At 42.3% G+C, this 14,128-nt stretch overlaps 1 protein-coding gene across 1 annotated transcript in view; it reads right to left on the minus strand.

Annotated features, from left to right (window-relative positions):
* Nucleotides 1–14,128, minus strand: part of PIPOX (pipecolic acid and sarcosine oxidase) — a 110,226-nt gene that overhangs the window by 81,977 nt on the left and 14,121 nt on the right. Inside the window, exon 2 of the mRNA XM_069761203.1 lies at nucleotides 3,936–4,084. Coding sequence (XP_069617304.1) covers nucleotides 3,936–4,084 — 149 coding nt within the window. The remainder of the gene's footprint in view (nucleotides 1–3,935; nucleotides 4,085–14,128) is intronic.

The following is a 14,128-nucleotide window of genomic DNA, read 5'->3' on the forward strand; positions in this document are numbered from 1 at the left end:
GTTAGGGCAGTGAGAATCTGGAATTGCTTGCCTGAGGAGGTGGTGATGGCGAACTCAGTCGAGGGGTTCAAGAGAGGCCTGGATGTCTTCCTGGAGCAGAACAATATTGTATCATACAATTATTAGGTTCTGTAGAAGGACGTAGATCTGGGGATTTATTATGATGGAATATAGGCTGAACTGGATGGACAAATGTCTTTTTTTGGCCTTACTAACTATGTTACTATGTTACTATGTATGTTACTTCGGCTGGTTCTGTCCATGGACTTCCTCTGGTGGGTGTTTCTGAGTTTCCTTCCACAGGTGACGAGGTTAGTTCGTTAGTGGGCTGCTCTATTTAACTCCACTTAGATCTTTGCTCCTGGCCACCTGTCAATGTTCCAGTATTGGTCTAGTTCACTCCTGGATCGTTCTTATGACCTGTCTTCCCTGCAGAAGCTAAGTTCCAGCTTGTATTTCTTTGGTTTGCTATTTTTCTGTGCAGCTTGCTATTTTTTGTTGTCTTGCTTGCTGGAAGCTCTGGGACGCAGAGGGAGCGCCTCCGCACCATGAGTCGGTGCGGAGGGTCTTTTTGCGCCCTGTGCGTGGTCTTTTTGTAGGTTTTTGTGCTGACCGCAAAGTAACCTTTCCTATCCTCGGTCTGTTCAGTTAGTCGGGCCTCACTTTGCTAAATCTATTTCATCTCTGTGTTTGTATTTTCATCTTACTCACAGTCATTATATGTGGGGGGTTGCCTTTTCCTTTGGGGAATTTCTCTGAGGCAAGGTAGGCTTTATTTTCCTATCTTCAGGGCTAGCTAGTTCCTTAGGCTGTGCCGAGTTGCATAGGGAGCGTTAGGCGCAATCCACGGCTATTTCTAGTGTGTTTGATAGTATCAGGGATTGCGGTTAGCAGAGTTCCCACGTCCCAGAGCTCGTCCTTAATTATCAGTAACTATCAGGTCATTCCGTGTGCTCTTAACCACCAGGTCCATTATTGTCCTGACCACCAGGTCATAACAGATTTGGACCGCAGAATGAAGGCAAAAGGGCCAACAAGTGCTAAGCATCTCTGGGAACTCCTTCAAGATTGTTGGAAGACCATTCCCGGTGACTACCTCTTGAAGCTCATCAAGAGAATGCCAAGAGTGTGCAAAGCAGTCATCAAAGCAAAAGGTGGCTACTTTGAAGAATCTAGAATATAAGACATATTTTCAGTTGTTTCTCACTTTTTTGTTAAGTATATAATTCCACATGTGTTAATTCATAGTTTTGATGCCTTCAGTGTGAATGTACAATTTTCATAGTCATGAAAATACAGAAAAATCTTTAAATGAGAAGGTGTGTCCAAATTTTTGGTCTGTACTATATGTGATCATAGGAAGTCAAACAGCCAGGTATATTACATATGTGTAATTTCATTCTTCATGATCTGAGGCTTAATTCTTAAAGTCTCCACTTTTTCCATAGGCTGGTTCTATATACAGTGTTTTGGAAAACCTTTCTCAATGTCAAATTAGCTGTAGTTCGTCGGAATACATTGAGTCTCACATAATATTTTTATGCAACTGTTGCATAAAAATGATAAAGAGAAGACATAAGAAGTAAAATATGTACATGATCTATTGATTTCTATTGATTGGTGGAGTCCCAGCGGTGGGAGTTTCTCTACTATCCTGTGGAGTGGTTACGTTTTCCATGGCCCAAATGTACTAAAGCTTTAAAAAAATGTCAGGGTAAGTCTACAGAAGGAAAACTAGAAGGAAAACTCAGCAGAAATAATTCTATAGTGTTCATTTGCAGAAATCAATTCTATCAAATATTTTTCCATGTGATGTGAAAGTCTCATATAGTAACTGCATTTTATTTTCATAAATCAACAGTACAAGTACACCAGAAATCTTTTGTTGATATCCTACTAAAGAAATGTGCTTCTTACACCACCTATCAACCAATTTTGTCAGAAGGAAGGAGTAGAAGGGAGAAAAAACAGAAAGGCAGAGGAGCGACTGTTGTTTCCAGTGCAAAGAGGAAAACTTAAAGAAACACTCCTCCTCACATCTAATTTTTTATCCCCTTAATATATTGCATCATATTATATAGCACTGTGTACTTACAATTGCTCATTTTGCCTTTCTACCCAGATAATTCTTCTATTTTCCATTAAGCCTATGACATCACGTGATTAAAAACTGACTAGCTGAATCCTTCTAAGCTCTATGTAGAAAAAGGCAGTAAATTTTCCCTGTGTGAGTCATGATTCACTGCAAAAGTCAATGGTGGGGGGAGGAGGGAGCACCTGGGTCAGGAGTTGAAGAGGGAAATTATTTCTGTAGGGGCAAGACACTTTCCGTTTCTACATAGAGCAGAGAAAAGAGAACAATTAGCTGGGTGGAAAGGCAAAATGAGCAATTGAAAGTACACAGTGCTATATAATATGACGACTGCAATATATTAAGAGGATAAAAACTTTGATGGGAGGAGTGTTTCTTTATATATGGGATGCAAGTGAAAAAATGGCTAGAAAAAGGTTATATCACAATTCTACATGAACATACACTTTATCCTCTTGGATGGACAAATGCTTTAAGTAATAACTGTCATTTTTATTTTATAATTCAGTAGTACACATGAAAATGAGCTACTTTGTAATACATCCTATCAGAGCAAGTTGCTTCTTAGGCTATGTTCACACATAGCGTCCTGTCCCTGCGGGTTCTCCCGCAGCGGATTTGATAAATCTGCAGGGCAAAACAACTGCGGTTCTCCCTGCAGATTTATCGCGGTTTGTTCCGCGGTTTCCGCTGCGGGTTTCCGCCTATACTATTGATGCTGCATATGCAGCAATATGCAGCATCAATAGTAATGTTAAAAATAATAAAAATTGGTTATACTCACCCTCTGATGTCCGGATCTCCTCGACGCTGCAGGCGGCGGTCCGGTTCCAGAGATGCTGTGCGAGAAGGACCCTTCGTGACGTCACGGTCATGTGACCGCGACGTCACCGCAGGTCCTGGTCGCACAGCAACTCTGACCGGACGGCCGCGTGCATCGCTGAGACTTCAGAGGGTGAGTATAACATGATTTTTTATTTTTATTCTTTCTTTTCACCCCAAATATGGTTCCCAGGGCCTGGAGGAGAGTCTCCTCTCCTCCACCCCGGGTGGGAACCGCACATTATCCGCTTACTTCCTGCAACGTGGGCACAACCCCATGCGGGAAGTAAGCGGTTCAATGTATTCCTATGGGTGCAGAATCGCAGCGATTCTGCACAAAGAAGTGACATGCTGCGGGTTTTAAACCGCTGCGTTCCCGCGCGGTTTTTCCCGCAGCATGTGCACAGCGGTTTGCGGTTTCCATAGGGTTTACATGTAAATGGAAACGCTATGGAAACTGCTGCGGACCCGCAGCATCAAAATCGCGGTGGTTCCGCGGTAAAAACCGCAAAGTGTGAACCCAGCCTTACTCCTCTTGGATTGAATTTATAAAAGTTTATGGAGAGAGAGTAGGGGAATAAATGGGAGAAGACAGTGGCAAAACAGTCATTCTGCTGAAAGTTCCATAGAAGTTTATAAGCACCAACTGTCATCTCAGTAATGGAGAAATCTCTGCTCACTGAAGACAAATTTGACACGTTAATTCGAGAATGTTTAGAATGAAAGATCTGTCTAGGAGGAGAAAAAAAGCTGATTTCTCTGATAAAATATACTATGAAAGATTTATTTTCATGTGAACTATTGATTTATGAAGCAAAAATTAAAACAACAGTTACTCTTTTACTGCTCCTATTATGGTTAATGAAGGGATCACTAATCAATTGGTGTCTATGGCAGCTTCATAAAAAAAAATTGTTAATTTGAACATGGTAGAAGTTATGTCTCTTCGAAACAATTGACATAAAATGACCCTTAACCTTGCAAACTGATCACTTTCCTACTTTAGTAATTGATACTCCACCTGTACAGTTGGATTCCAGACTCCTTCTCCAACTCTGCCCAAAGCTCGTAACTCTCCTGCATCATGTTGGTGTAAAAATCTTCCGCATACGCTCTACGAATGATTCTTGTTTGCCCATGGGAGCTGCCTCTGGAGTGCGGGAGGGGAAACTGGAAGAAAAATGATTATTTTTTTTTAACGAAAATCTATTCCTGCCAGCAGCACAATACACAGGTTCCTTTCACGTAAAAGCGATTTAAATGTCTCTGTATTTTCTATTCTGCCTAATTATTGTCATAGCATACATCCTTGGTGGCTAGATGTCTTCACGTCTCAAAAGAGATTTTACATCCGGCTGAAGACAGTCCCATGACTGGCAAGTACATCTTATTATGTTTCAATCTCCTTGTCTCCGTGTAGACCGCTGTGTAAAATGTATTAGCATATTAAAATGGATAACTTCCAGTTCTATTTTCCCTCACAAGAATCAACTGTTATCTATTTGCGGCTTTCTGGGGAGCAAAGTTCAAGGTCAAAGACATATTAAAGTGAATAATCGCTTTACCAACAACTTTCTTCCAAATGTGGCATGTACAGATATTTTCCTAGACATTTACAATCGTATATATTATAGATAAGAACTTTGTTTATGGTTAATAAAAATGATTGACCTTCAGTTTAACAGGGACAGTGCGTCATTTACTGGGCTGCTTGTTGTAGTTTTGATAAAAATCAGTTTTATCAGCAGGAGATTATCACTAGAGGACTAGTAAACCTGCTGCCAGGTAGTCCTCCATATTCATGAGCTCTGCATGACCCCGCCCCCCCCCCCCCCCCACCGATTGGCAGCTTTCTACCTACAGTATGCTCCAGTTAAATATATAGAGTGGTGGAGGATAATATCAAGTGATAATTGTCTCATCTGAAGGAAATGTAATTGCGTTTTGTCATTATAGAAATTGTATTGAGCGCCTGGAGCTGTCCTTGTGCGGTGTTCTGTGTAAGCAACCAGAAGGCAATGAAAGAGAGGATTGGCACCGAAAACATATCCAAAGGTCGTGAGATGGAGGAAGACACAATATGGACTGATTCCAAGTATGATGAAATTGCACCTTGTATTATCAGTACACTATGGAGATTTACCAAAATCAAAGTCGAAGTCCATTTCAAAACGGCCTTTGAAACACGGCAGATTTGATTGATAGGGACAACTTTTGCTCTGCACCCATCTGCCCACATATGTTCTTAGTAAGCATGGAGAACCAACTCTACAGCTGGCAGCTGAGCTGTAGCTGAGGAAAGAGGCTTTCTTCTTGGGCCAGATCCAGCACACCTGTCTAAGAAAATAAAAGCTGTCTTTGCTTCCTATAGCAACCTGAGTCCAGTTTAAACTTTTCAAACTTGTAGGTTGACTCGAAAGTTCACTGTTAATGGTTGCTACTCATATACTTCTGATATGTCTGTATTATGTTAAATCTATTGCAATTAACCCCTCAAGGATGCAACCATTTTTCTTTTTTTGCTACCGACTATGAGCCATAACTTTTTATTTTCAGTTTTTTTTTTTCATGATATTGAAAAACAGAACACAAATTCTTTGTACGGTGTAATTCCGCCATTGCTTTTTAGGTTTTGTTTTTAAGATGTTCAAGTACAGTAAAAATTGCCTTTTTAATTTATTCTTTGGATAATACTGTTATAAAGATATCAAATTAATATGTTTTTTTGTATACTTTTCTACATAAACTACATGGAACAAGCTGTAGTTTTTATTGGTAAAGTTCTGGGCTGTATATGACTTTTTGATCACTTTGGTAGCATGCTCCCTTTCTCTCTTCTGTGCCAGTCTCCACTGCTTACAGATATGGTATAGGCAATGTCTCTATTCTCATGCTTTATGTCATGTGCATTGCCCTGCCATTTCCAGTTATTGGTTTGCCACAATCTTGGTACATTTATTATGATTCACCTCTATTCATGACCCAGCTTTGTTGCTTTTTTTATTTTGCAATGGATGCCCTTTTGGATCTTGCCATTGGACACCTAATATTTGTTTTTACTTTGCATCTCTGCCGGAACTCCTAGACTTCTGCTATCCCCTGACTATGCAATTAGTTCTGATTTTTGTCTCCTGTTCTCCTGGTTCTGACCTGGATTCTTTACATTATTTTTCTCAACTCACTGTGCTGGCCAGAAGCTACTCTGTGGACCCAACACAGAGGGCCCTGGAGGAAAGGCCAGATCTCTGTACGGAGCTGAAAACATTAACACCAGTCTGCCCGTAGACACCTACTTGAGATGACATATTCTTAACAGATTGCTGGTACTTACCTACAAGCAACCTTCGATCCTCTCAAGATCTCCTCCTCTACTCCCCTCTCATCTCTTCTTCCCACAACCTCATACAAGACTTCTCCCGTGCATCCCCCCTACTCTGGAACTCTCTACCCCAACACATCAGGCTCTCGCCTACCACAGAAACCTTAAAAAGAACCTGAAGACTCATCTCTTCTGACAAGCCTACAGCCTGCAGTGATCCTCAACCTACTGAACTGCTGCACAACCAGCTCTACCCTCTCCTAGTGTATCCTCACCCACCCCCTCCAGACTGTTAGCCCTCTCTCCCTCTGTACCTGTTAGTGCCTTGTTTTTGCTCATGTTTAATGTATTTGTCTATATTTGCCCCTTTTCACATGTAAAGTGCCATGGAATAAATGGCGCTATAAAATGTGTAATAATAATAATAATAATAATAATAATAATAATAATTGCTATTCCCTTTCTTATGACATTCACTGTGCATGGTAAATAAGGTAATATTTTTCCAGTTCTGACAATTAATGATATAGCTTTTGTTTAATTATTTTGGAGCAAATTATTAATCTATTTCTTTAATTTTATTAATCCCACTGGAAGATTTCAACCTGGATCGCTTAAAGGGTTTATCTGGGACTTTTTTTTATTTTTTCTACTATGGGCCTAAGAACTAACAAGCAGGGAATTGCTAACTACTTGACCATTCTGCCCGCTGGCAGCTCAGAGCCGTCTGAACGCTCCTGCCGATGATTCTGCAGCTTCTGTTGAAATCACATTGACAGAGCAGCTGATTCTCTTCAACTCTGCTATGTTGACAGGGTGTGGATGCTGCTGTCATACTGACTGACAGTCAGCTACTGCCTGCCTAACTCCCAAGAGCCGGCTGCCAATCAGCATGACGTTAAGGTACTGTCACACATAACGATATCATTAACAATATCGTTGCTTTTTGTGACATAGCAATGATATCGTTACCGAAATCGTTATGCGTGACAGCGACCAACGATCAGGCCCCTGCTGGGAGATCGTTGGTCGCTGGGGAATGATCAGAACTTTATTTTGGTCGATGATCTCCCGCTGACATCGCTGAATCGGCGTGTGTGACGCTGATTCAGCGATGTCTTCACTGGTAACTCACTGACTGTGAGCGCCGGCCGGCCGTAAAGCAGAGCACAGCGGTGACGTCACCGCTCTGCTTTACGGCCGGCCGGCGCGCCGCTCACAGTCAGTGCGGGAAGCTGAAGGCGAGGGACGTGACCAGACACCGGAATGTAAGTATGTAGTGTTTTTTTTTTACATTTACAATGGTAACCAGGGTAAACATCGGGTTACTAAGCACGGCCGTGCCCTTAGTAACCCGATGTTTACCCTGGTTACCCGGGGACTTCGGCATCGTTGGTCGGTGGAGAGCTGTCTGTGTGACAGCTCTCCAGCGACCAAACAGCGACGCTGCAGCGATCGGCATTGTTGTCTATATCGCTGCAGCGTCGTTTAATGTGACGGTACCTTTAGGAGTCATGCCTCATCAACAGAGCAGCTCGAAAGAGGAAGAGCTACTCTGTTGAAGTGAAGAAGAGTACCACTGGCTGGAGCGGTTCGTGACCTGGCGTGGGGTAGAACAGACACGTAGTTATCAACTACCTGCCTGTTAGCTATTAGGCCCATAGTAAAAAAAATAAACTATTCCAGGAAAACCTCTTTAAGGCTACGTTCACATTTGCGTTGTACGCCGCTGCGTCGGCGACGCAACGCACAACACAAATAAAAACGCACCAAAACGCACGCAAAAACGCCGCGTTTTGCGACGCATGCGTCCTTTTTTGCTGAAATTTGGACGCAAGAAAAATGCAACTTGTTGCGTTTTCTGCACCCGACGCTTGCGGCAAAAAAAACGCATGCGTCGCACAACGCAGCACAACGCATGTCCATGCGTCCCCCATGTTAAATATAGGGGCGCATGACGCATGCGTCGCCGCGGCGTCGCCCGACGCAAACACGCAAAACACTAATGTGAACGTAGCCTAATTGTTGGTGCAAAGCATGGCTTATTGTACATTGATCATTTTTTAAATTTAACTTTAAGTTGATTCATTTTGCAAAGAAAATATAAAATACATTAAAACAGAAGGTAAAGGAAGCTGGTCCCTAAGAATTATTTCAGGGAAGTCATATATCTCCGAAATATGCAGGCTTGAACATACATTAATCTCCAATGCTTGCTAAGGACCATTACACTTTTTATATTAACTATGAAAATACACTTGAAGAATTATTCCTCACTTTTGCTCTTGAAGCACTATTGTAATTAATCTTTTGAAAATGGGAATCTAAAAATATCTGATCCTTTCCTCACAGGAACTTACAATAAAAAAGACTCTGAACATTGAAAAAAGGAAAAGGTAACATTTTGAAGGACTTCCTTGAAATGTAGCACAGACGTCTTTGTAATAAAACATAATTCTGTCTTGTCAAATAGATCATTTCATTAAATATAAAACATACATTGATGTGATATTATCATAGTATATCGAACTGCTCTATTTTACAACGATAACCTTCCCAACAAATGTTCAAAGCTAACTTCTATAATTAAAAAAGTATTTCCTACTGAAGGGGTATATCTTACAAAATGTACCTACACCCAAATGACAGCCATTATGGAGTATTGTGAATATGATTTTTTTTTCTGATTAAAAATTAATGTGGATAATATGCAAATATTTCAAACTTAAGTTAGTAATAAATCTGTTGCACTGACCAGTTGAATTTTCTAATTAAAACTGGTCCTGCCTATGGAAAGTTTATCAAGCTATAAATGAGGAGCATAGTTTAAAGAACTTGCCAGGGGTGTCGCTTTAAAAAAATATTTAATTGTTAGTCATTGTGCTGTACTATTATATAAAAAGGATGACAATGACTGTGTAATCATACACTACAATGAACGACTAGTCACATGCATGGATCTCCTCTTTAACTGACTGGGTATTTAAAGGGACACTGTCACCTGAATTTGGAGGGAACAATCTTCAGCCATGGAGGCGGGGTTTTGGGGTTTTTGATTCACCCTTTCCTTACCCGCTGGCTGCATGCTGGCTGCAATATTGGATTGAAGTTCATTCTCTGTCCTCCGTAGTAGATGCCTGCACAAGGCAATCTTGCCTTGCGCAGGCGTGTACTATGGAGGACAGAGAATGAACTTCAATCCAATATTGCAGCCAGCATGCAGCCAGCGGGTAAGGAAAGGGTGAATCAAACACCCAAAAACCCCACCTCCATGGCTGAAGATTGTTCCCTCCAAATTCAGGTGACAGTGTCCCTTTAATACGAGTTGCAATCAGCGTCGGACTGGAGCACCTTGGGCCCACCAGAGAAAATCATTCCTGGGGCCCACTATGTAGCTACATAGAAATAAATACAAAACCACCAATTGTGTGGTAAAACACTCTACTATCAGGGTATAATATCAGGTAGTACATGTCTTAATTATGTAGCAGGGGTTGGGGTAGAATCATAGAGGGGTAGCCCCCTCATAGAATATAATGTAGCCTCCCTCATAAAATAATGTAGCCCCCCTCATAAAATATACTGCAGCCCCCTCTCATAGAATATAATGCAGCACCCCACAAAATATAATGCAACCCCCTCAGGTATAACGCAGTCCCCACCATAGAATATAATGTAGCACCCTCATAGGGTATAATGCAGCCCCCTTGTATAGTATAACGCAGCCCACCACAGAATATAACGCAGCACCCCCAAAGAGTATACTGTAGCCCCTTCATAGGGCATAATGCTGCCACCCTCATTTAGGATGATATAGTCCCCTGAGAGAGTAATGCAGCTTCACCACAGAATATAATGCAGCCCCCCATAGAGTATATTGTAGCCCCCTCATATAGTAATATGTAGCCCCCAAAATATAATGTAGTCCCGAGAAAATAATGCAGCCCCCACAGAATATAATGTAGCCCCCTCATAATGTATAATGCAGCCCCTCTCCACCCCATCATTGTCCTCATCCCCACCTCCATCATTGCCTTCTCCCCCACCACCCCCATCACTGCCCATTCTTCCACCTCCATCATTGCCTCCTCCCCCACCACCATCATTGTCCATTTCATCACCTCCATCATTGCCTTCCCTCACCACCATCATTGCCCATGTCATCACCTCCATAATTGCCTCCCTTACCATCATTGCCTAATCACCTCCATCATTGCCTCCCCCCACCATCATTGCCCAGCACCTCCATCATTGCCCATCATCTCCATCATTGTCTATTACCTCCATTATTGCCTCCCTCACCATCATTGCCTATCACCTTCATCATTGCCTCCCCCCACCATCATTGCCCATAGCCTCCATCATTGCCTCCCCCACCGTCATTGCCCATCACTTCCATTATTGCCTCTCCCCACCATCATTGCCTATCACACCATCATTGCCTCCCCAACCATCATTGCCTATCACCTCCATCATTGCCTCCCCTCACCATAATTGCCCATCACCTCCATCATTGTCTCCCCCCACTGCCATCATTGCCCATCACTTGCATCATTACCTCACCCACCAATATCATTGTCCTTCCACACCACCCCTCACACACACATACACACACACACACAAAGCACCGCATCACTCTTTTTCACACTCACACACAGAGCACCGCACCACATACACACACGCCGGCACGAAAGGCACACAGCACAGCTCACCTCCCCGCAGCAGCACATCCCGGCAGTCTCTTCCTTTCCAGCAGCATCCAGCTGGGCTGTCTCAGACAGGAAGCAGGACGCCGGGATGTGCTGCGCTGTGTGTCTGTGTGCCTGCGTGTGTGCATGTGGTGAGGTGCTTTGTGTGTGTGCGTGTGTGTGGTGCGGTGCTGAGGCTTTACATGCGGGCAGTGTTAGCTGCAGCCTGCAGCTAACGCTGCCCGCTATTAAAGAGAAATGGTATTCACATGTACCCTTAAGAGATATGTCAGTATGGGCTTATGCAGACAAGCATAGAAATTGGACATGTGCTATCCGATTTTTAAGTGGACAGTAGGGTTGAGCGAAACGGGTCGAACATTTTCAAAAGTCGCCGACTTTTGGCTAAGTCGGGGTTTCATGAAACCCGATCCGACCCCTGTGCGGGGTCGGCCATGCGGTACGCGACTTTCGCGCCAAAGTCGCGTTTCAATGACGCGAAAAGCGCCATTTCTCAGCCAATGAAGGTAAACGCAGAGTGTGGGCAGCGTGATGACATAGGTCCTGGTCCCCACCATCTTAGAGAAGGGCATTGCAGTGATTGGCTTGCTGTCTGCGACGTCACAGGGGCTATAAAGAGGCGTTCCCGCCGACCGCCATCTTACTGCTGCTGATCTGAGCTTAGGGAGAGGTTGCTGCCGCTTTGTCAGAAGCAGGGATAGCGTTAGGCAGGGTCCATTAACCACAAAACCGCTTGTGCTGCAGCGATTTGCACTGTCCAACACCACCCTCGGTGTGCAGGGACAGTGGAATTTTTTTTTTTTTTTTTTTTCCCCTCAGCGCTGTAGCTCATTGGGCTGCCCTAGAAGGCTCCCTGATAGCTGCATTGCTGTGTGTACGCCGCTGTGCAAACCAACTGCTTTTTTCAAAGCACAAATCCTCTTGTTCCTTCCTTTCTGCACAGCTATCTTTTTTGTTTGTCCACACTTTTTATTTCATTTGTGCATCAGTCCACTCCTTATTGCTGCCTGCCATACCTGGCTGAGATTACTGCAGGCAGGGAGATAGTAGCTGCCTGCCATACCTGGCTGAGATTACTGCAGGCAGGGAGATAGTAATTGTAGGACATTCCCTGTTTTTTTTTTTTTTTTTTTTTTGGTGGGAGATTAAGATTGGCAATTTGGCATTTCTGCTAGAGTGCCATCCCTGTGTGTGCCATCTCTCTCACATAGTGGGCCATAGAAAGCCTTTTCATTTTTCTGTATTTTTTTTTGTGGGGTGTATAAATTCTCCCTGATAAAAATACAGTGGGAGATTAATATTGGCCTTTGGGCTTGTGTGCCAGTCCTGAGTGTGCCATCTCTCTCACAAATAGTGGGCCATAGAAAGCCTATTTTATTTTTTTTTGGGTTTTATAAATTCTCCCTGAAAAAAAGGGAGATTAATATTGGCCTCTGGGCTTCTGTGCCAGTCCTGAGCGTGCCATCTGTGCCAGTCCTGAGCGTCCCATCTCTCTCACAAATAGTGGGCCATAGAAAGCCTATTTAATTTTTTTTTTGGTTTTATAAATTTTCCCTGAAAAAAGGGAGATTAATATTGGCCTCTGGGCTTGTGTGCCAGTTGTGAGCGTGCCATCTGTGCCAGTCCTGAGCGTGCCATCTCTCTCACAAATAGTGGGCCATAGAAAGCCTATTTAATTTTTTTTTTGGTTTTATAAATTTTCCCTGAAAAAAGGGAGATTAATATTGGCCTCTGGGCTTGTGTGCCAGTTGTGAGCGTGCCATCTGTGCCAGTCCTGAGCGTGCCATCTCTCTCACAAATAGTGGGCCATAGAAAGCCTATTTAAATATTTTTTTGGTTTTATAAATTCTCCCAGAAAAAAAGGGAGATTAATATTGGCCTCTGGGCTTCTGTGCCAGTTGTGAGCGTGCCATCTGTGCCAGTCCTGAGCGTGCCATCTCTCTCACAAATAGTGGGCCATAGAAAGCCTATTTAAATATTTTTTTGGTTTTATAAATTCTCCCAGAAAAAAAGGGAGATTAATATTGGCCTCTGGGCTTCTGTGCCAGTCCTGAGCGTGCCATCTGTGCCAGTCCTGAGCGTCCCATCTCTCTCACAAATAGTGGGCCATAGAAAGCCTATTTTATTTTTTTTTTGGGTTTCAGAAATTCTCCCTGGAAAAAAAAAGGGAGATTAATATTGCCCTTTGGGCTTGTGTGCCAGTACTAAGCGTTCCATCTCTCTCTCTCTCTCAGTCAGTGGGCCATAGAACGCATATTTTTGGTTTTATTTGTTTTCTAAATTCTCCCTGAAAAAATCATTTTATTTTATTTGGTTTCTAAATTCTTCCTGATAAAATCATATTTTTTTTATTATTTTTATTTCTAAAGTCTCCCTGAAAAAAAAAAAAAAAAAAAACAACCAAAAAAACAGTGGGAGATTAATATTGGCCTTTCTGCTTGTGTGCCAGTCTTGACTCCTGGGTGTGCCATCTCTCTCTCTCTCTCTCTCTCTCTCTCTCTCTCTCTCTCTCTCTCTCTCCAATTGTGGTCCATAGAAAGCCTATATTTTTTTTCCTTGATTTGGGTTCTAAAATCTACCAGAGAAAATAACTACATCAATCATTGGTAGAAAAATATTGGCCTCTGGGTTTGTGTGCCACTCCTGACTCCTGTGTGCGTCATCTCTCAGTCAGTGGGCCATAGAACGCCTATTTTTGGTTTTATTTGTTTTCTAAATTCTCCCTGAAAAAATTATTTTATTTTATTTGGTTTCTAAATTCTTCCTGATAAAATCATATTTTTTTTATTATTTTTTTTTCTAAAGTCTCCCTGAAAAAAAAAAAAAAAACAGTGGGAGATTAATATTGGCCTTTCTGCTTGTGTGCCAGTCTTGACTCCTGGGTGCGTCATCTCTCAGTCAGTGGGCCATAGAACGCCTATTTTTGGTTTTATTTGTTTTATAAATTCTCCCTGAAAAAATCATTTTATTTTATTTGGTTTCTAAATTCTTCCTGATAAAATCATATTTTTTTTATTATTTTTTTTTCTAAAGTCTCCCTGAAAAAAAAAAAAAAAAAACAACCAAAAAAAACAGTGGGAGATTAATATTGGCCTTTCTGCTTGTGTGCCAGTCTTGACTCCTGGGTGCGTCATCTCTCAGTCAGTGGGCCATAGAACGCCTATTTTTGGTTTTATTTGTTTTCTA

This window comes from Ranitomeya imitator, chromosome 3, assembly GCF_032444005.1.
Source record: "Ranitomeya imitator isolate aRanImi1 chromosome 3, aRanImi1.pri, whole genome shotgun sequence".
In the NCBI taxonomy this organism is placed as follows: Eukaryota; Metazoa; Chordata; class Amphibia; order Anura; family Dendrobatidae; genus Ranitomeya; species Ranitomeya imitator.